The sequence below is a fragment of the Pieris brassicae genome, chromosome 9, assembly GCF_905147105.1.
Source record: "Pieris brassicae chromosome 9, ilPieBrab1.1, whole genome shotgun sequence".
Taxonomy (NCBI): Eukaryota; Metazoa; Arthropoda; class Insecta; order Lepidoptera; family Pieridae; genus Pieris; species Pieris brassicae.
The window spans coordinates 186,943-210,860 of NC_059673.1; the positions used below are offsets into that span (position 1 = coordinate 186,943).

Sequence of the window (23,918 nt, forward strand, 5' to 3'; positions counted from 1 at the left end):
TATAAATTACGAGAAGAATTGATAACAATAGTTAGTGTATTATCTACGAGATGGCATTACTTAAAATGTATAAAAATCTCTCATGTTTTTGCTATGCTATGTATAACATAGCTTCTAGAATGCTGCTTGCTTAGTAGTCTATTGTGCTAGTTTGATTTGGGCATTTATGCGAAAACTTTTATGTTTTGAAATTGGTCAGCTGTTTGGTTTATCAAGGCCTATAATTTCGCCGGCCTAGATGGAACTTAGGACTTTTGAAGTTATACGCTTATTCCAATATCAACTAAGCTACACTATTGCGTGACAGTTTTATGGTAAAATTATTAAGTTTTTGAGAGTTCGGCCGTCCGTTTTCATGGATTGGGAAGTTTACTAAACCAAAGTTATAGAAACAATGTTCGTGCTTCCTTTTATTTCCAATAACGGCCTGCAAAGCTGTTAGAATTAATTTATTACATCTTTAGATAAAATATGTGATTCTTTTAATTTCGAAGGTGACAAGAAAATTTTACTTTTTATATATGCAGAGACGATATAGAATCATTGGAAAAAAGGACTGAAAAGGACGAAAGCGTCGTACCAGCCGTTATCAGCTACCAACAGAAGCACTTCTATTACTTTATCTATTCAAATAACGTATTCAAGGAACTGGTTCAAAGGGTTTGTATCACATAATCTCAGCTATCTTGCAGGTGGATAACTTCATTCATACTCTTGACGCGAGCCTCGTAGCTGCCTGAAACTTGAGAGAGCCCTAAAAATATGTTGTAATAGGTATACATTTGTTGTATATGTAGTTTTAAGAACCGTTTCTTTCGAGCTGATATACAAATAAGATAATAAAGCTGTATCACACTGCTTTAGTGTAAAGAGTGCAATTAGACTCATTTAGACTTTTTCAATTAGGGGAATATTAATTGGAATCTAAAAATAACTACTCAAACCATCTCTTTTCTTGTTTCACAGTTAATTGTATGGATCCAAAAAGTTGAAAGAATTTATTTGACTTTGAAAAATTGTATACAACCTCGTTTTACTTATATTTAGTTACTACTATAAACCAAATATTTCACTGATCTAAGATCTAAGTTTCAAAGTAAACGTGGAAATAATTTAACTTATTTCGTGACAATATTTGAATTCCGTCCTTCATAGCCAGACTTGATGACAGATAATAGCACTGTTATAATTTGGCTGCACGACAAAAGCTGTGTTTCTTAAAAAAGTCAACATCGAGCAGTTTTCCTTGCGAACGCGGCCTCCTTTAAATGATTCGTAGTGGAGCCTTTACACGTAATACACTCACTACCATTTTAAACTTCAGTCGACCTCGGCGTACCGAAGAGAATGGTCGCCCCGCTTTAGATGTCAAACAGTGATAGTGATAAAAAAGCGCGAATCGCCGGCTCATTAGTGGCCAGGTTTTATTACCTGTGATTGGTTTGGATTAGTCTGTGATAAGTGAGTGTTTTTTTTATTTCGACTTTGAGCTGTCACTGCGGATACGATTTTTGTAAGTAGCTCTAGTCTTTGTTTAACTGATTAAATTTAATTATTATCTGTATATAGATTAAGAGATATATACAACCTATTTAGCTAGCTAAATAGTAAAAGTAAAAGGGACATAAATCAATGTTGCATTAGATTGCTCGGTAAAAGATATTAGTGGTTTAGTTTTGTAACTGCGTTCTTTAGAACGTCAGTAATAATATTATGACGTCTGTAATAAAGATGGCATTTAAATTTATGGTTATATGGATACTAGTATCATAATTAAGAATTACTTAGATACTAGATAGGATAGGACTACTAAAGGATAAAAATTATATTTTTATATATAAATTATTATCGATTGTCTGTTCACATTGTATTTCTATTGTGGTACCAATAACTTTGCAGTGTCTATTAAAGGCTTTTAAACAAAGTTCATACATCAATTCAATAGATTTAAAGCTAATAAACTGTCCAATTTTTATACGACAGTTAAGTGTTCGAAGCTTTAAGCGCGTTGAAATCTATTCTTTTTAATAATAGCGAAAACTAATAATGTTTTTTTATATCCTGACGTATAACTATGATTATGAGTGTTTGACACATAAACACTAACTAAATAAAACAGATACCATAGTATTATAATTATTATAATATAATTAATTGTATAAAAATAATAATAAAATAGTGGGGCAAGGATTTACCCTTTGCCTTGTAGGCTTAACTAATCGGGGAAACCTAGAGCTGTTTCCAACTAGACCCTTTGGCATCAGCTATGCTACGGCTTCCTGCCTTAATAGTACCTGTGCAGGTTCAGAATACGATGAATTACGCGATAAAACCACTTTTAACACACAGGTAATATAATCAAAACCATCTATTTCCTATTTATTAAAGACTAAATTATATTCTTAAATATCAGTAGCAAAAAGTCATTTCCTCCCTTTGTTGTTTTTCTTATGCCATTACGTATTAAATGATTTATCGTATATCTGTCCAAAATGTAACCTTGAGTCTGTGGGATTTTTATCAAAAGGAAACGTAAAACTTGAATCAAGTTATGTATTATGTAACATTTAAATAATAATTACCTTGAACCTACGTAATGAGTCAATTTGATTACGCTAATTCTAGGCATTATTTTTCTTAAGTTTTTTTAACGTTTTGGAAAAGAAAATACTTCAAATATTAAGATTTTATAATAAATTCTCTTTTTTTGTATCAAAAGTCTGGTGTCCTGTACACATCTGTATGTACACAGCATCTGTATAACCTGTAGCCTCACACTTAACATTTCGTACTGCAATATATATTATAATTTTTTAAAGGACCTCTTCGCAGTTCGTGCGTGTATTTAATATGTATATACATATATATATTAAGTTGAATCATTGTTGCTTTAATATATATAACTCTGCTATGCAAACTACAAATATTATCATATGTAAGTTATGAAATAAATAGCAGTTTATATAAATAAAACTATATGCAAGAAGATAGCCGATGAATAGATCTTATGATAGAAGATTAAAAAAAAAACAGATTTTTCAATTTCCGAAATTTACAATAAGCACCGGCCGAAAAAAACTTCGTAGGTGGATATTAATGATAAAATAAATCATTCATGACGTCATAAGGAGCTGATGAGGCGGTCGTGGCCCACGCAACGCCTTCGCTGACACCTTGCCACATAAAACATAATTCTTATGTTTTTATATTCGAGCAATTTTGTTTTTATTCTAAGGCGTAAATAGAAATATAAAGTACTCAAAAAGAACTAAGCTTCTCATTATTTAAATAAAACGATATAGTTATTAAATTATAAATGGAGATTCTCGCTGACCACCATTACTCGAAGGCTTCTACGAGTCACCTTTTAATATTATGTTGTTGCCAGGTTCTTTTATTTTTACTCTCAAACATCACACTCGTTAAAATGAGCACCAATAGATAATTATAAAAATATGTTATAGAATCCTTGTACATGTGTAGTGTAGGCCAAACCAAACAACACAACAACTTATTAGTTAACGAGCGCAGAACGCAATATTTGGCACACCGAGCTGAACATGTCACCTACATACGAGAACAAGCCGTGACAGAAATTGAACACTTAAACTGCAATAGGACAAAGAACTTAAAAACTTCATGTGTCAGTAAAAGAGCTTGGCCTTGTTTCTCTATTATTTTTTATAGTCAGAAATAGTTATAATATATATTTAATTTTAATGCAAAAGATCAGCGCTTCGATGAGGCAGATGTGTGGCCGAGAAGTTAGGCAACAGTTCAGTGTCAAATCTCTCCTTTCGTAATTTTACGAATTTAATTAAAGTCAAATTCAGTGTACTGAGCTAACGTCATTACCAAATAACCTATATTTATCCTAGTTTTGAAGGGTATTAACAACAGCATTTAGTCCATGTCAATCTAATAGACCGATTTGAAAAAAGAATACTCCTCTCTCAAATGCCATCAACCTCATACACTAAAATGGGTGTCCAGGGCCTGCGAAGACTGTCCTTTTTGGGCGTCCCGTAGTCTCGTCCCCCTATGCTATAAAAAATCGTTTTACCATGGGAATGTAACATGAATTTACACACTTGAAACTTATAATAATCAAAATAGATATCTTAATTTGTTAGTGACAATTATTTTGATCTCCGAAGTATGCCGAGCCAAATCAGGCAGGTGGTATGTAGTTTATCTTTCGAAATACGGCCTTCGGTACCTTGTTACAGGTGCTTAGCTTATCTCAGATATGTCAATATGTGCAATTATAAATCTGTTTCGAAAATACTGTAGGCGTAGTGGTAGTGAAGAACTAGTCAACATCTATATTGATTGAGTTTTACAGGGCAAGGGTGAAAAAATTAAGCATCGCAATTCAGAAGAAATACTGTCATCATATCGGTAATCGCTACAGGGACCAAACTTTTTGAATTTACCATAATTTTGTTTACATTCTTACTAAAAAGTTAATATTTAAAGTATTGGGATCCAACTTACAATTTTGTAGATATTATTATATTAATTATGTTTCGTTTGAATAATTAAATAAAAATAAATAAAAAATGGCTTATTTAAATTGCATTGCTCTTATTAAAATCAAAATTCTGATAACATAGTTTATCAACCTAGTAACTAAATTGAAATATAGCTAAAATAGCTTGTGTATAAATCATTGATTTATAATTACTTAAATTGTAAAAGCGTTTAATATGTCAAAAATATAATTAGATTATTATTTATTTATAAAGGTGTGGTACCATAATTCAATTTGTATTTATTTATAACTTCTAAAACAATATCCTTAACAAATGCAAGAAAATATGACGTTACAAATAACCTAAGATATAATTAGAAACTTGAACCATACAGTAATACACAAAATTACCGTAAGTTGTGATTGTTTGTTTTAGTAATTAAGTTGTAGGAGAGAGATTAGCCTAGTCACAGGAGTATCAAAAAAGTTCAATAGGAATACAAAGAGAGGAAAATTTAGCAAGATCAACACTTCGCCACTCTTTTGTTGCCATATTGTTTGTAACCAGTACACCATGCTATCTTGAAGCAATTAATCATAATAATATTCATCGGCTCCAAAGAATTTTGGTAACAAAAGAACAAAACCAATATGCGTGTAATGCTTCGATTTTGCAACTCTTAAACAGTACATCTTGATGTCAACTACGTGCCAGTACAGTTTCTTTTGTAAAACCTCTCCTTGGCCGAAATGTCAACACGATCTCACTCATTTAAATTAGCTTCGACTATTAATTATATTTAAACAATGGAAACTTGTGCTTCTAAAGTGAAACAACTTTACGTTTTTTTTTTTTTTATAAAATAGGGGCCAAACGGGCAGGAGGCTCACCTGATGTTAAGTGATACCGCCGCCCATGGACACTCTCAATGCCAGAGGGCTCGCGAGTGCGTATATATAAAATACGCATTAAATAATAAATAAATAAATAATAAATAAATAAATAATAAAAAAATATTAATATAATATTTAATATATTATTTCGTCTTAAATAATATTAATATAATATCGTATAATAATTTATATAATACAGTATTGGATATATCCAACGACTATAACACAGGACACGACCAATACATAGACTATCATTATAAATATGTATATGTTCGGACGGGAGAGCCTTTTTTCTGGAAATTGTCCAAGTCCAAGTGTCCTACTGATGACTTTCAACCATAATATCTAATTAATCTAATGTATTATTACACAGTATATATGTGATATACTTAGGTGTAGGTAGAGCATTTCTCAATATTAATTATATAGTTATTGGTACATATAAGAATCTGAATATGGCCGTAGATTGCAAGACTAGATCAAGATTCTTGCTACGGCAAGTATTGCTTAACATCACTGATCATTGGTACACGCTGTATGAATGTGGTTTAAAATCCCGTGGGACATGGGGTTTCGAACCAAGAACCACATGACGGCATGTCGTGAGATAATGGAGACGTAAAGGCCATTTAACTTTAGTTTTTATTTGTTGTTTCGCTTGCACACGATATATTTTCCCAATACAAAATATACATCGATTTTACATATATACGTAATAAGGAAAACTACGCAGTTAGTCATAAATTATACATAGATTATGTGTGTTACCTCTTTTTATACAGAACAAAGTGTATTAATATTTAATCCATCGCTATCAAAAACAAGTACTTGTTCCTAAACTTTAAACTTTGGTCTTAACATTATTTATTATTTGTACTTTAATGGAAATTCATGAGTCACTCCTAAAAGGCCCGGTCCTTTAGCAGGCTTACGTGGGACAGGTCCGACACACAGAGACTCAAATAATTTAATACACTTTTCACACCGTATTTGTCGTGTGGCGCATTTGTTCGTTAACAACGTCGACGTAATGATACAATCTAATCTAGCTTGAACAATGAAGTCAAACACTTTAATCTCTAAGAGAAATTGATGGTCTCCGTAGGGTAATTTCGATGACCCGAACCCCATAACACTAAGATTAGGGGATCTAAGATTTAGAAGGTTTAATGGTTTCGCTTTTAAAGGCTAAAGGTTTTATTTTCCGAGTTTATTCTCTATTCCAAGACATATTCTGCTTCTTCTACCGAGTGATCAAGAGTTGTTCGGTTTAATACCTGCAGCTGAGTTTCATCCTCGGATGTTGGCGCAGAATACGAAATCCCACCCGTATCACCTCGACGTCCATCGTTTCACAACTGAGTGTTTTTATGACTATGTGGATCTAGAAGAAGTAATTACTAACTCGACTAACTAACTAACTAATTCGACTTCGGGTCTTTCAAGAAAAGAGCGTACCAATGCTTAAAAGCCACTTGCGAAGCCTATGGCAATGTGAGTGTGAATGGGCGGTACAACAGGTGAGTTTCCTGCCAGTTGGCCCTTGATGTATGAGATGTTACTAGAGATGTTATATTCAATATTATCATGAATGATCAAGACAAGTCTTGAAGTTATAATGTAATTGAAATTTTAGAATGCAACCCGTATAAGTGCAGTGTTCTCACAGGTGCAAATATGCCCCGGCTATGACGTCACTCCTGCCCACTGCAGCACGAAATGCAAATCGCGTCCTTTATCAATGTGTGCCGTTATAACAATAATGGAAAACATAAATACTGTTATCACACGATTTGTGCGTAAATTATTGCTAATAAAATATTTTATTTGGTTTCCAAGTTATGTCGAAACTGGAGACAAGCTGAGAATAAATATTATTATATGTATATCATCATATACCTTAAAGGTACTGTGTGTGGTAAGGTGTTGCATACATTTTGTGATTCATACCAAAGTTGGTTATTTTTGGTTGTAAGGTTAATCTATATCCGCGTAGTAAATGTTCGATAACATTTCATGACAGGTATAAAAGCTAAGGTCTATGTATAGCTTAGTTTAACTATTATCTGTTGAATTTATTTGTAAGTGACAGTAGTATTAAAAAATAATAAGCCAGCTAAAATTACAATTGATTCTCAAAACGATTTCGTTGGTTTAAGCTTATTTATAAGTCAATACTTCCATGCAATTCCAGACATCCAAAACAATTTTAAATATAACCTGGACTACATTTGAACACGGATTGCTACTCAAGTAACTACTTTTTTTCCTGAATGTGTTTAAAAGCGTCGATCCGCTGAAATTAGCTCTCAGTGACATTTGATCAATAAGATTTTGCTTTATTCTGTGGCGTAAATAAGTATTCCATTGCGTTTTTAATACAAAGACAAGTTTCAAATTCAGTACACGCTGTGTGAATAAACAGATTAAATAAATAATTCCTTTTTCATTAAAATAATATGTATGCATTGCATTACAATTTTAAGCATTTTAATTTATTATTTTCGTTGAAATAATTATTGTCAATATCCATTGTCACAAACTGAAATCACTCCCTACTCTCTTATGTTAAGATTGTTTACTAGATTAGATTATTAAACCGTTTTAGTCCTAGTTCTTAAACAACATTATATTTTGGTTTTTTTTCTGTTGCTCTGATATCTCAATATTGCAGTTGGGATTGCAAGTGATGTTGGGAGTTTTAGGATACTGGAATTGTACTCCGAACAGCGTAAAAGCATATCTTGAACTTTCTTTTCAGGTTGTCCACAAAGCTCTCGAAATTAACCATAACAACTTAGTCTCTCTCTTCAGTCGGTAGCTCATATCTGAGTGTCGTGGTCAGCAAGGAAACCTTTAGAGTGGGCAATCTGTTGCCATCGGATTCAGTCCAGCCTCTCTTATAACAGTGTATAGTTTCGACGAGGTCTTGATCGGTCCATCTGGTTGGTGAACGAGCACGTGATTGCGTTCTGTGGAACTATAATCAGTAAATCCATTTGGATTAACTAATAAGAATTTTCTTATAGCATCTGCGCATTGTATAGCATAGTCGCGCATAGTCGCTTGGTTTTATAGTTGAATAAATAAACTATTCCAAACATCACGCCCAATCCGATTGCCTAAAATGGTTCAGAAAGTGTTATTACATTGGGAAGCTTTCTAACAATAATTTACGTTGGAGTGACGCCAATAAGGATCATATTCTGATTGCATCAATGAATAATTAGTAATTGTCTTTTGATAATTAGCTTTGTATGTAAATGTATAGATTCAAAGATACGGGTACGGATTCATATGTTAGGTTTTATTAAACTTTATGAAGGCCAATTGAATGTTTAATTTTTGTATAATCGCCCAAATGTTTAAGAAAATAGACAAAAAACAATTCATTTAGAAAACACTTTTTAAACGGATTGAAGCTATGTTTTAAAGTGTTTTATTAATGTGTAAAAGCCATGTTAACAAAAGACAATACTAATTTCAGGCATTCAATTCATTTGGATGTCCTAGATTCGATTTACGCCGGAATAAATTTAAACGTGTAGTAATGATTCCTTTTATTTTAAATACTTTAACATTTTAACACATTTATATTCTATCTCATTCTTTGAAGTATCTGAGTGCGACATTTTTATCAAAAGCCTCCTCCAAATCTCACTATTTCTGAATGCACCGTGCCACTCTACCATGCTGTTCTTTTAATTTGGTCTATCCAACTTCTAAATTATCTTCCTCTATGTAGGCATCAAAAATAAGACTTTTCATACTAATATTTGTCACTACTTCGAGTTTTAGTCCTGTCTACTCTTGAAAAGTTGTTCATTTTAACCAAATATACAAACACTTTATATGAGTAAGCTTTCGCCTTAACATTTTAGGTCAACCGCAAAGGTCCTAGAGGTCTAAAAATTCGCAGGTGACATGACATGAGACCGTGCGTGCAATGACCTTGAACCAACGGTCACGAAGAACTGACACCAAGGTCAAAGCGACGTGGGCGTTATACTGTTTACAATTAGACCAACTAAAGCCAAAGGTTTATTTTTATTTAACGATTCATAAATTTAGACTAGTACTTTCAAGATTTGCTAGCTTTACAGGATAACTTATATCATTATAGATTGAGCCGTTAAACAATTGAATTACAGCTTAATTGCAGCTAGTAGGTACTTACAAGCACAGAGTATGAATATTCCACATACGTTGGTAATTGTATATACAGTAGCCTTGCTCTAGCATATTTATCTTTAAATGGTCGCGCGTCGTGGTTTCCTTTAATAGATATCTTGAGTGACTATTGTTAAATGTATATAACAAAGCCTTTGTATTCTGTATCACACTTTTTCATTGCCGATAAGCAATGTGGTCTCAATTCGATTCCAAAAGCTTCAGAAAGAAAAATATTACCAGTAAAATGAGGGGAAACATGTCTTATACCATTTTTGACAAAATTTTATTACATTTCAACAAAGCAACATTCAGAAAATGTTTTCGACGTATACGAAATATGCTTAGCGCCAAGTCAGGCGGGGCTTAATATCCTTAAACTCGTTTTGTCTACAGAAGGTTAAGGATATAAATAGTGCTGAAAAATGTCTGTCTAACATGACACTCATTAAAAACTACTGTTTGTTCCCTGTAATTTCTATAATAAGTATAGACTCTAAACCCTGGGATTCAAGCGCACAGGCGCTAATAAAATATTTAAGTTGGCACCTGGTACACTCGGTGACCCCAGAGCTAGTGCTTTCCTCGCTCTGTCGAATAAATCCCAATACTGCGACGGTTGCCTTAAAAGTAAACTGTCACAGGGACCAAACCTTTTAAATTTGTTTTAATTAGATTATGTTTATTTATTTAGTCAATGTAATAAAAAAATAATGATTGACTTGTATTTATTGGGAAACATAAACATTATGTCGGTGACTCAGTCAATGGGTTTAATCTGGAGGACCTAACTTATCCTAATCTAGGTTACACTCCGCATAAAAACACTTGTTTTAGTATAATCATCACGTGCGTGATTACAAAACTGAGCCTGAGACCTAAATAAATTTAAGAATATTTTTGGCGACTGATCTTAGTTAATAATTGAATTATTAGCGCAGTAATCACACAGTTTAAGTGACAAACTGGTTGCTATTTAGAGCAAGTGAGCGAAGCAAGGTCGCGCCTTTTACTTTTTGTTGGGAGTCAGGTGGGATGCTTATTAAAAAATGCGGAATTTCCCTTTTTTTATAAAGAATTAAATTCGAATTAAAATTCTATAACTTCAGTATCGAGTATAAATTGTTACAGAAGCAAAAACAATACGAATTAATAATTACAATTATTAGGTATTATAAAGATATTATCTTTTATGATAAAAATTGTCACCGTATTGTTACTCAGGGTTACCCAGTTAACTTTTATATTTTATTCCTATTTCCGATTTCTTAGGTAAAGGTTAATTTTTAATACATATATAATAAATTTGTAGTAATAGGCTAAACCATACTTCACAAATACAATAACAATAAAATAATTAACAATAAAATAAAAAGGAATTATTTTTCATAACACTCCACTTGGTCATTAAAGATCAGCCTTCTGTGGCTGACATACGCCTTCGCCATCTTAGACATGCGGGTTTCTTTCACCATACGAGCGAGTGTGGTACATAGACAGAAAAGTTGGTGCACCGCCGGGGTTCAAAACTACAACCTAAGGAATGAGAGTCACTGCTCACCCTAAATTACTTAAAGTAGGTAAATAATATAAAATAAATTGGTATGTTGTATTAAGATTAATGTCAGTGTTACAAGTATTTTAAAAATAAGATATTTGGTATTCAATAATGAAAAAAATTGTCATTTAAGATATCTCAACCTTTAAAACCGCTTATATTGTGCTAAATCAGGTTTCGTCAATCGTGGTCCAAAATATTGACAAATTTTCAAGGAAATATGTCTTTTTGAAGTCGGTTAAAATATTACAAAATTCACATGTGTGTATAAAGGAATTCAATTTAAGTTTGATTAGTTTTTATTTTCATATTTTATAATGAAATTTTGTTTGAATAATTTTTGAACACTTTTCAAAAAGAAAAAGATGGTATGAAAAGATAGTCGACAAAAGCTAAGCCCGACGTAATATGTTAAATAGCAAAATATATATAATAATTATATATATAAACTATATATATATATAGACTATATATATATATAGTCGACTATATTTGATTTCAAGACGATAAACTGAAAATTAGCATTGACATTTTCTATGTTGAAATTTGTAATAAACAAATGAAATTGTACTCCTCGTATTGCTACACTCACATTGCTAAAAGAAGCTTTCTGGTTCAATTAACTATGATATATTAGTATCCCAATGTTAGTAAAAACTAGTTGAGAGTTTTTTATAATAAATACTTCACCATATAAGTTGGCCACCTCTGCCTTATCAGCCAGGAAGCGTTGCAAAGGACACTGCGAACCGGTCGCCGCGTTACATAAACCCACGCTCTGATTGGCCAATTCCTTACCATATTATTCCTATTCTTATTACATCGCCACAAACTTAATTATTATATATATTTTGTTATTTAACATATTACGTCGGGCTTAGCTTTTGTCGACTATCTTTTATCCATAAGATTTGATTTTTTTGTGATTGTTTAAAATACTTTTGACAAAAGTTGCAAAATCGTGATCAACTTTACGTATTTCGAGTGAGTATTCTATTTCTCTATTCTAAATGGCTTGGTGTTTGTTTGGGGTGAATTATTTATTGTAACTTGTCAAAATTTATATTAGAACCGCTATGTAGTCAACTCACCATTTAACGCTTACTTTAAGTATGATAGTTTCTCTATGAATATACGTTATTGGGATGTCATATTAGTGCGAATTAGTCGAAACAAATTCAAGGATAATATATTCAAAAACCCATAATCACCGTGAATTCGCCATTCGTTATTGTAAATGATATTTAATTAGTTCGTTAGAAGTGACAGGATCGCCTTGACCACGGCTTGTTTTATAACAAATCTTATATTTGTCATTAGTTTCTCACTTGTATTACGTACAATTTTTCTCTTATATATAACAAACGGCTTGCCAGATTTTCACTGATTGCCCATGAACACTCACATTTCTAAAAGGCTCGCAAGTAGGTACGTTACCAGATTTTGCAGAATTGATGCGTTCTTTTCATGAAAAACGGATAGGATTTCGTATTCTGTATTCTGCTGCGAAATCCGATGATGAATCTCACGCCATAGTAAAAGTAGATGAAGACGCAGAGAGACCCAGGGGATCAAACCGCTCGAAAAGTGACTGGTCGTCGTGGTGTGGAAGGTGCTGGTACTGAGGAGCTTCCTATACGAACAATATTGTGTGTGTGTTGTTTTGTGGAAACTCTCCTTGACTGCATATGATTTTAATAACATTGTAGGAGTTATTTTTATTTTAAAGTAACTTTTTCTTTTGGCTTGGTGGATGTCGTATCAACGCAGGTGATGGGGCCACAGCAAAACCATATTTACAGAAAGGGCTCTTACTGACCTTTGGCTCAAGGTGTTCGGTCATCTTACCTTGTAAGTCCATTTTGAGTCATCCGCCGTTGTCGTTTCCGTGGGCCGAGCAATAACAACCTCATGAAATGACGCGGCCATTGAGAAATTTAACTGAACGCAAAAATGGCAAGACATCAAAATAAAATATTTTTCTTATAAAAAGGGAATTAAAACTAAGCCAAGATTTTAAATTATATACTTTTATATATGTAGGAGACAAAAGTAAACAACGTTCTACAAAACATTAAGAAAACAAAATGGAAAGAAATAGAAAAAAGATATATTAGGATGCATGAAAAGGCAAAAGGAAGAGGGGACGTCAAGTGGTCTCCCGAAGAGGTGGAGCAGGTTGGCTAGAATAGGGAAGAATGGGCTAAGATATCGGAGGCTTATGTCAGAAGACAACCTGACCATAAAACTGTTTCTCTTACCACTCATATATTTTTTGTTTCTCAATAACTGTCCGAGAATACAAGATTTACTTATTTTACACATTTTCTACATCCAATTTTTTGTGTATATATTTTATAAGAAGAAAACCAGAAGTGAAGAATCATCATCTTCAGTAGTGAAGAATCTGGTTTTCTGTAATAAATTACCAGAATAGAATTGGATAAATCCAGTATGAAGCATGTGCACTGATAAAATATTGTAATTATCCATCATTGTATTTGAATAAAAAACCTTAGTTCCCAAGTCTCCTTTACAGATGTATGTTTAGGCAAGTCAAGATCTACCTTCTGTACCCGATTTCCCTAACACAACATCTTTACCATCACCGTAATTAAATGGCAAATGGCGCATACTGAAAATGTTCTGATAGAATTCGAACATACTTATGACATATTTTAACAAAATGTTAATTATTTTCAATACCACAAGGCTTTTATGAATTAAAATGCAACGAAGTACCAGGAAAGCAGAAATGAGTAAGGTCAGCGCCTTGCTTCAACCCACAGCTGCCTACGACACATCGCTTAAGGAAACAACTATTTTAAATACTTGTGTAATGTGTGAATTTTCAAAGTGTCAGCGTGACCTTCGCGATGATACAATATTATTGTATTACATAAGCATTACGCCAACACCGAAATAAACCAAGATACGTGTATTGATACTATTTGCATATTGTAGCGACACAGTGGTTAGACAGGTTGAGGATCCTGCCTTTCCCAGGACCTTGCTTCCTTCTTAAAAGGCCGCCAATGCACTCGCGGGCCCTCTGGAATTGAGACTCACCATGGGCTTATCACTTAACATCACTTTAGCCCACTGTACTATATGAAAAAAAAGAGGTACAGATGGATTAAAAAGTCAGATGCGTTTCGAAACCCAAACCCTATTTTTCTAAAAAAATCGTGACCTGGAAACCATCTCTGCTATGTATAATATTAATTAAAATATAAATGCGTATGAATATAAAGCAGAAAAGTAGAAACACAAAAAAATTAAGTAGTCATAAACTGGTAATGATATTAATGATCAAATTCGCAATCTTAACCCCAGTTAATTATACCCTAAATTCCTAGTAATAAAAAAAATTTAGATACCAAGCATGGTAAAACAAGCCTTCATATTAAGGAAATCTTGCGCAAAAAACTTGTCCAGATATTTATTATTCCGTGAGATGGCAATTTGGCCAACGCTTACTAAATCAAGCTTTTACACAAATAAATTAAAGCCTATTAACTTTTGATCGTTACCAAGTCTAAATTGGTTTAATGACATTTTAACGAAGAATGCTGAGTGTCATCATAACTCCTGAGTTGCGAAACTAGTTCCCTCCAAAATCAACCATGTTATTAAAAATATTTGATTTATATAACAAAGATGAATTCAACATGATTATATATCCCACAATAAAAATGACAAAACATTAGATACAGTTTAAAATTTAACATATAATAAGGGCTATGTCATTTGAATTTATTTTCTATATAGTATTTTTTTTCGTAAGTAGGCGATTAAGCGGTAATCTCGTTGCCTCTATAATGTTCCAGGAATTGATAAGCTCCTTATTTTAACTGAAAACACACATTTGAGGGGTATTATTTCCCAATTCCCTAAAAAACTTGCTCCCAAATCGAGTAGTGGCTGACTGGAATAGGCTTTCGGAAAGTATACTAGTGCATCCTCTTTGAAATCATCAATTCAATTGAATCAGCTTATTAAGCTGCTCCCGTGTTTATCTACATAATAATAATAAAACATACAGTATTTTCATTGTTTTGCAAAACCAACAATATACCTCTAATGCAATTAACTAAATATTGCAGGAATGTATAAAATTTATATTAAAAATAACTTTATTGTTACAGGTCAAAATGCAACCTTCATAGGCAATGACGAAGCCGGCCTGCGTCATGTCGATATTTCGCAATACTGTAAGGTAAGGGGAATTAAAAATATAAGCTACGAGCTGGCTAATCATTTGTTTGTACTGATATCATGTTGTGATAATAATGATGTGGTCTATGTGTATTAGTTTTACTATCGCATTATATTTTATTAATTAAAATATTTAACGTCCTCTTAATGAGAAGCTAAATAATTTATTTTAACTGAACGGCGTATTGCTGGTTGGTTCATAAAATTATTAGCCAGGTCCTAGACTGTAATTACAAACAGAAGATATCCTCTAGTTATTTTCACAGATAACAAACTGATGCAACGAGAACAATAGACAACGAGGTACCATAAACTAGGTACCTCTGTACTCAATGTCCAATGAAATTAGTCATAAGGCAGACGCCCAGCAAGGCGATGAGTTAGCTACCGAAACCGAAACGAAAGCCGGTAATTCCGACCCAAAAACCGGTAATACCGAAACGAAGGAGCCTAATAAACGAACAGTATCCTTTAACAGAGACGTTCACGTTAAGAGATTTGGTGAGTGTTGAGATGTTGGGACTGACTAAATCACCAGACTAATATGCTCTTGTCAGAAAGATGTTAATGATATATTATCTGTATTAATTCTTGTTTGAGAAGCTATTTAATCTGATAATAAAGAGCGCTTCAACCAAATGTTTGTACATATAAATTAAATATTAATTTCCAAACCACAATTAGGAGAACATGTTGCTTATCTCTCAAAACAACTCTTGGAACACAGTCACATAAATATTTCTTTTTAACGATTTCTTAGTACAAAGTAGTTTTAAAATTTATAACGGTATTAAATCAAAAATCACGTGTTTCTGGCAAGACCCGGTCTCTACTAAAAGGACTAAACCATCACTGTTCATTGACTACTTACAAGTTAAACCAAGTCTACCCTCAACTGTAGATCGTTTATGCATGACTCTTACTGTCTCTTTGTATCTGTAGCTCAGCTCTAATATTTTAAAAGTAGATCGGAGATATCTACCGATATTGAAGATGAATGAAGATCTTTGGACATTCTGCTAATACAGTATAAAAAATACCACACAAATGAATACATAGTACCTCCTATTATCGTTGCTTTTTACAAATCACTAGTGCGATTATAAATCGACAGTTATGTGTATTACGTGTAACACAGTTCATTTTTAATTAAAAAATTTAAAAAACGATGTATTTGTGGATAAGATAAACTTGATTTGATTTAACTGTGCAAAGTTCGTGCTTCCGTTTAGTTTATAAAATACTGGTTTTTACTATCTGTGCAAAAATTAATTGTAGCTATTTTATATTATATTCAATCTTACGTATTATTTAGGCAAATGGGTCTGTTATGACTGCTCTATATACAGATCGATCTCATTGAAGAGTTACAATATACGAGGCTACCGTGGGAATTTATCGGGGTCAGATTAATCACGATCAGCAGGCAAAAACATCGATTGCTAAATGGAGGAAGTCCTGTTACGGTTATTGGTAGATTGAATCATATTTAAATATTTCTATTGAGTTATTATTATTATCTCATAATAACCCACAGAAATTGTATTATTTTCATATGTTCTGTTTTCTCTTACCTAAATAAGTTATAAAGGAGAAATACTAAAATACTTAACAAGTCAAGGTCGTCATGCAATAATATCAATTTGTTTCACTCTATCTATACCTTTATTTATGACACGAGCGTTCAGTTTCTAGTTCGTTAAATCCTGATTGTCATAAAACCATTATTAGAGCTTCATTTATTCATTGTTAATTTCCGCAATTCTGATCAAAAATTAATTACAGCTTTAAAAGGAAAAACGGGTATTCTAACAAAGAGCTAAGTAAAACTGAGAGGATCTTTATTGTTTCAATACAAATACATTGTATATACCATAAAAAATTGCAAATAGTTCTAAGGTGACAGTATTCCCTCCGAACTAGTTTGAAAAACTGTATCACGGTATAGAAGCGTGTAGGTAAAATACGATTTACGGTTAAGTATATACCTAATAATAGCCAATTAAACTAAGCACCAAGACGTAAGAAAAATCTGAGTTGAAGCTCTGCAAACATTCTTAGCACATCCTCAGTGTGATTATTCAGATAAACAATTCAGTAGTCACTTTCAAACACGGCGAAAACAGATTTGACAGAAAGGGACGAAAGAGTATTTCAGTTAAGAGAAAGCAATTAAGCTTAGGTATGAATCATCATCATAATTGATGATGGTGGTAAATAAAAAAAATCGTGCTTCTTGCGTCCAACTTCTAACACCTATTGTGCCGAGATCCTTAACAACTCTCCCCCACTAGGCAGCTTCGCTCTACCGGGTTTTGTTCTTTTGCCATCAGGTTGTGTTCAGTAAGGGCCTTGAGGTTCTGTCGTCAGCCATTTGATGCACATATACCAACGACTTGAGCCCGTTGCATTTAATGAATTGGACGATGTTAACGTCGTCTTCATTGAAGCAAATAAAAATTCTTCGAAATATCTTCCGCTCGACAATATGGAGAGCAAGCTCGTCCTTCGTGCTAAGAGCCCAGTTTTCAGAACCATAAGTGACCACTGTTTAATAATACACCCGTTGATTATGCTTAGGGTAAATATTATAGCAGACTGCGACATATAAATCTATGTTTTTGGGTCTAAGACCTGCTGGTTTCCGTTTATCCACTAAACGATACTAATGTTAGAACAGCCGTGATTTAACGCATGTTTCATGGCAATAAATTTCGCAAACTAAACTGAACGTTCTTTGTGATTACTTTTATAATAATAATTGGTTTGTTAAATATCAAACAGAGGTGCAATAGTTGATCGTAATGGCTACTGTGTAATATAAATTAAGGAGACAAGCACGGGACCATGATATTACCGCCATAATTCGGATGATGAACACACATATGTGTGTAAAGTTCATTGGCTAACATAGAAAACACCTTTTTTTATAGAATTAGATTTGATTATTCGATACGTTCAATACAACGATTACAGCGGTCATAAAAAAATTCGGTTCCAATTTATTGCACGATTTGTGTTTATACTTTTTTTCCTTTGTCTTGACTAATTTTGTTTATAGTTTCATGAGGTAAAATGAGTAATAAAAATTCCGCTTGAGTGAATGTTGTAGTCTGCGCCTGCCATTGCCAAATGAGATTTTTTCACGGTTTATCGATATACGTGTTGCAATGCAAAATCTCGACAGTAGCGGATGAAGGGAAAGAGTCAAGGGTGTGTTTGGAATACATCGTTTAAGAGAATTTTCGTTTTACTATAACTATCTCATCTGAGGCAATGAATATCTGGAACCATTTGGGCATAATTTAAAACTATATGTAATGTATAAATTAAGATGTTTTAGTCTATATGTATGTTTGTATATACGTTTTAATCTGTCGCATAGAGTTAAGTAGATAAATTAGTAGTAGTATCTAAATTAAGCTATTTTATATAATATTTATATATAAAAGTTACTTATGAGTTAGGCAATGTGACATGAGACCCCTAAAAGGCTGAGCAGAACCGGATCTGTGTTGCGAATGTTTATTTCGTTGAGATTGAATTAGATGAGGTTATCGCCAAATATGGTATGTTTTTTAAACATGGCGCTTTCGCGTTCACTAGCTTTGCTACGCGATGTTATGAGCGATACTAAGGTAACATAAATAAATAAATGATAGCCCGTTTATTTCCAAATCTTTACAAACGTTGAATATACAGTTTAGATTTGTTATATACTTTTTTCTTGTTACTCGATATTCTAGCTTCCTTCAGTACCCCATCACGGGCTCCTCAATATTAGTTGTCTTTAAACTCCACCTTTTATCTGTGCATCTTGCTACATTCTTGCTTGCTTGCCTATTGCCTTGCCTTGTTTTAGAGCATAATGTAAGGCATTAACATAACATTTGTTTTATATAAATTATTTGTAATATTAGAATGCTTGCAAAAAGGCTGCTCAAAAAATTCCAAAAATAAAAACAATGTACATTTAATTAATTCTACTAGTTCGCGAATGGCAGGCTACGCTTCGCGAAATACGCCCCGGCTGCATCGGTAATATTTTTATTTACAATATTCATGGGCGAGCCGGGGCGCAATTCCTATTTAGATAATATACTTTATTTAGAATTAATTCGGTCCAATCGAAAATAAAGTGTATCTTTCACTTACTTACATACTTCCTTTAATCAGTTGTTTATTTATCAGAATACAAACGAGACACACAGAAGTAAACCTAGTCTAAATTACCTAAACGTAAGTTTTTAATTGAAAATATGTAATAATACATATCATCTATACGGATATATTTATATAAGCATACATCAGAAATGATGCAAACCCCAGAAAGGTATAATTATAACTAATGCGACAGCGATAGTGAAGAAAATGGCTACTTACTATTAATAACACAGAAACACACATCTAGATGCTGTCATTGTCTTCGCAAGCAGGCAAGTTGTAAGCGGTAGTAAAAGTTATTTACTACCAAAAAGCAGTCGAAAGTGTCCAGCACGAATGTTACATAATATTGGAACTCACAATTTACAACATCTTAGTAAATACGTTTAGCAATAGCTCCAGGCAGACTGATACCGGTAGTTGAGAAATGTGTGTTAAGTAGGTACTTCTATAATAGAAGAGAAAGATTAAAGAAATCAAATTACGCTAGTTGAGAGTGCGATTGTGATTTGTTTTGCTTTCGACACGGGAATATTATTACATCTGAAGATTCGTGACTCTGGTATAAAATAATAAGGCTTTGCTAAGTTTCAATGCCATAATTGTTTTGAAACTTTTAAACAGTGTTTAGGTTAATTCAAAAAATGGTGTGTTGATTGTTGGTCTTAAACATCGTATCGATTTTATCTTGAATAAGTTAGGTTAGTTACGTGCTGTTTTCAATCATCATAACTCAAAAACATTTATAACGAAAACAGGACATATTTGCATGTTTGCATAAATTTGACATGAATCATTTTACAACGATACGCGTTAATGTACTTTTAATACAACAATAAAATCCGGCTATCGGAGCTCGAATCGTGGTTTAATAAAATTGGTCCAAGAGCGTTACCCTGCGGCGGTCCATTCGTTTTTACGCGTGGGGGCGGATGATTTCAATCTGACGCTTCTCAGACATACCTAAAAAGGTTTTCGATGACGATACAAGCCGAACACACCAATAAAGGATTGGCATTGACCTGTTCGAGTCATTCATTTATGGTCAGCTCTGATGAAAGCTCGGGTGCATTCAATTTGTAGCACATTTTATTGAAAATTTGACGAGCTCATCCACAATTTTCTTTTTTCTACTAACCAATTATTTTCCACCACAACTGTTACAACTATTTTTATTTCTCTTTGTGAAAACAAAACAGTTCATTCTAAATATTTAGTTTATGTAAACAAATTAATATGTTACCTCTAATTCTATCTACATGTCTGATTGCTGTAGTTTATTTACTTAAAAATGGAACCGGAACTAAATAATGTTAAATTAAATCAAATATATAAAGAACGTGTGCAAACAAAATCATGAAAATCTAATGTAATCTCCAAATAATTGAACTAGATGTTCTCCGTTAGCTAAACATTTGCTCTGGCCTCCATCTATTTATCATTAATTTTACATTTGTAGGCTGTAGCTCAGTCTAATGTATCGATGACATAAGCTCACAGAATAATTTTGGATCTAAGTAGATCACTGGAATTTGTGCGGCTAGAAGATTTAATCATGCTGTTTAAGTAACTGATTTTATAGTATATATTAAAACGCAATTTAATCACGAGTGTACTTACGTGTAACAACAACATGGGTTAATCCGACAAATTTCTGAGACTCTTGAATTGATTATTTTTAGACACTATGCTGATGTGAACCTTGTTTCCATTTGTCGTTTTCATGAGCCTGCACTAGCTACACACTGTGTAGACACTACACTTCTAAGACAATTATTGTTTACCTAGAAAACGAACACATGATCTCCGGATACATACCACACTATGTGCGTTAGCTACTAACGAATTAGAAGTAAGGCGTACCTGAGGCTTCGCTGGACTAATCCAAAACTATTACCGTATTATTATAACTGCAGGCAAATATTCAACAAAATAGTAAAAAACATGAGAGGTAAGGTCCATTTTTGCGCCACCCAGTTCTTTCCTGCGTCGTGCTAAATGTAACCTCGCGTAAACTTATTAAGAGGCATTATGAATTAAAGAATTATCTATACTTGGCAAACTCTTAATCTCACTAAATACAGCTTACCAATGCTAACCACAATTCAATCAAATCGAAGGTCCTTATTTTGCATACCGTTACACTCATAAAGATAAGAATGATGTACAAAAACTGCGTAGGCGTCTTTAGTCTAAGAGATTTTATAAACAGCTGGGCTTATCTTAATGGACCATGTAGAAGACATTCCTGGATCTGTTTCTCTTGTTTTTTGTTTATAATCAAGTAGTTCCGGAATAATTATATTATAGATATTGCTGAGTTAATTAAACTATAAAATATAGAGTTTTGCAAGTCGATAATTAAAGTTAAATCTGAAATAAAAAATTAATAGATCCTCCTTCGATGGCTGGCAACGCTCCTACTGAAATGGGTGTCCATAGGTTACGAAAACTGCCCTTTTCGGGCGTTTCGAAAGCTTGTTTGGATAAATATTGACTGTTCGGGAACATGTAGGAAAATAACGAAAAATTACTTCGTCATGCAGGCTCTTAGACTATAAGTAGCGCCGCTGAAGGGCACGCGCATACATTTCAATCAACTTGCTAGCATCTTAATTGAAATATTCTCTTTAAGATTCAAGAGAATTTACTATTTTTAACTTTAAGATAAAAAAAGCTATATCGTGGACATTGTTCATTACTAAAATGTATTTATAGACGATTTTAAAATGAGGTCCTCAACATATATTACCTTTTTCATCACGAGTTTTAACCAATTTGAAATTTACAAAATTATTTCGATATGCCTTGTCTTAGAAGTTTGACAATTGAGACAATGATTTAAAACAGATCAATATATATATATATGTGTGTGTGTATCAGTCAACATTTTTTCTTGTCTCTGGCACGAATTGATTACATCATTTTATCAGAATCTTTTTAAATATTATTAAATAATATGTCATGTTTATATATCAATACATATTAAATTAATTCATATTTAAAAACTATATGATTGAAAACGAGTTAACGAAATATTAGCTATCGCTTTTGACAAAGCTTATACAATTTACAGGCTTGAGTCACTTGAGATGTTAACGGAAGCTGTCAAGGCCCAGCCCACTAAGCAGAAGTCTAATTAGCACCTACAACAGCGTACTCGTTGTATGAGGAAGATGTAGGAAGCACGTGTGACGGCGAGTAATTGCTTATGCGGTGGATGCCTATTGGAAATACATTCCTATGAAAATATGCGGTCTTTAGTACTACGTTTTTATTTGCAGACGGGCATATACTTTCGATTTAGGACAATTTGTGGAATTAGGTAAAGCATTAAACTCTTTGGACCAATCAAAAATTACGCAGATTATACACACGAATAAAAACCAGTTTTGGTTATAAAAACATTCGTTAGTTCATTCGCTCAATAAACAGCTCGCTCATCGCTCGAACTAAAGCAACATATCTTGAATTGACCACAAAGAAAACAGTAGCTCTGACGTCATCACTTCTCGCGTCTATGTTTGTTCAAGTGATGTGTATTTCTCGCAAGGACATCGCTTATTCGTTCATAACGTTATATGTTAAATAGATCGTAGGTATTTACTTACTTGGCTTAACCAATCTTCATGTAACGATACTTTGCTTTAAAATCAATTTTGTCACTTATAGAGTCAAGATTACAATATTTTAAATAAAATAATATCTTTAGTCAAATAGCCTTGTTAAATTTTGTTATTAATTGATGCGATAGCCTAAGATCAGGGTCTCAACTTTTTATACTAAAATGTATTTAAATTGTAAAAATGTCGTCTTTTGTTTCCGTTTGTTGTAGTATGTACGCGAACCACAGACTATGGTGTGTCTATGGTGTGATGATATTATATAATTTTAAGGTGACATTCAGAAACCTCTCTAAAATATTTATGATGACCGAATGTTAGAAAAGGGTTAATTGACACATAATAATGTATGTCTGCGGTTCGCAGTTGTTAATAAATATCAACCCTATTCCTATTTTTTTTGTTTTTAAGAATGTTGAGAATGAAGAATGAAGAATGAACAGAATGTAGTTCATTCTCTATCCCGTGAATGGTACAAAAAACGAAGCTTATCTAGCTATTAATGCTACAAATGCGGAAATTTTTGCAATTGAAATACATTTAGTAGTTTCCTCAAAAGAACAGAAACTAACTTCCTTTTTTCCGCAGACTGTTATGTTTGTCATATTCACCGTGTCAATTCAAATTGTCTTCTCGTCTCCAACACACACGAGGAGAACTGTCGATATTTTCGGCAAAATAATTCACGTCATGATATTCAATTTAGTGTTTAGACCATCTTGAATAATAAAATTGCGATTTCGTTAAGCATTTTTGGCGCTTTGAAGCTTCGCCGAAGTGAATTTATTTGATACCTTCGAAACCTAATTTATTTTGA

General features: G+C 33.0%; 1 protein-coding gene and 1 long non-coding RNA gene across 3 annotated transcripts in view; one reads left to right on the plus strand and one right to left on the minus strand.

Moving 5' to 3' along the window:
* The first annotated feature begins 1,305 nt into the window (after positions 1-1,305).
* The window catches only part of LOC123714725, a 42,970-nt gene continuing 20,357 nt past the window's right edge, over positions 1,306-23,918 (plus strand). The window contains exons 1-3 of one of the 2 annotated variants that reach the window (XM_045669155.1): positions 1,306-1,513; positions 15,245-15,315; positions 15,581-15,815. In XM_045669155.1, the coding sequence (XP_045525111.1) occupies positions 15,647-15,815 (169 nt within the window). In that variant the 5' untranslated portion in view covers positions 1,306-1,513; positions 15,245-15,315; positions 15,581-15,646. The remainder of the gene's footprint in view (positions 1,514-15,244; positions 15,316-15,580; positions 15,816-23,918) is intronic. The other variant, XM_045669156.1, reaches the window with a different exon arrangement.
* Positions 20,662-21,541, minus strand: LOC123714727. The gene is made up of 3 exons (XR_006754352.1): positions 21,342-21,541; positions 21,099-21,262; positions 20,662-21,018 (listed from the first exon to the last, which is right to left on the minus strand). It is a non-coding gene; the product is annotated as an uncharacterized LOC123714727 (long non-coding RNA).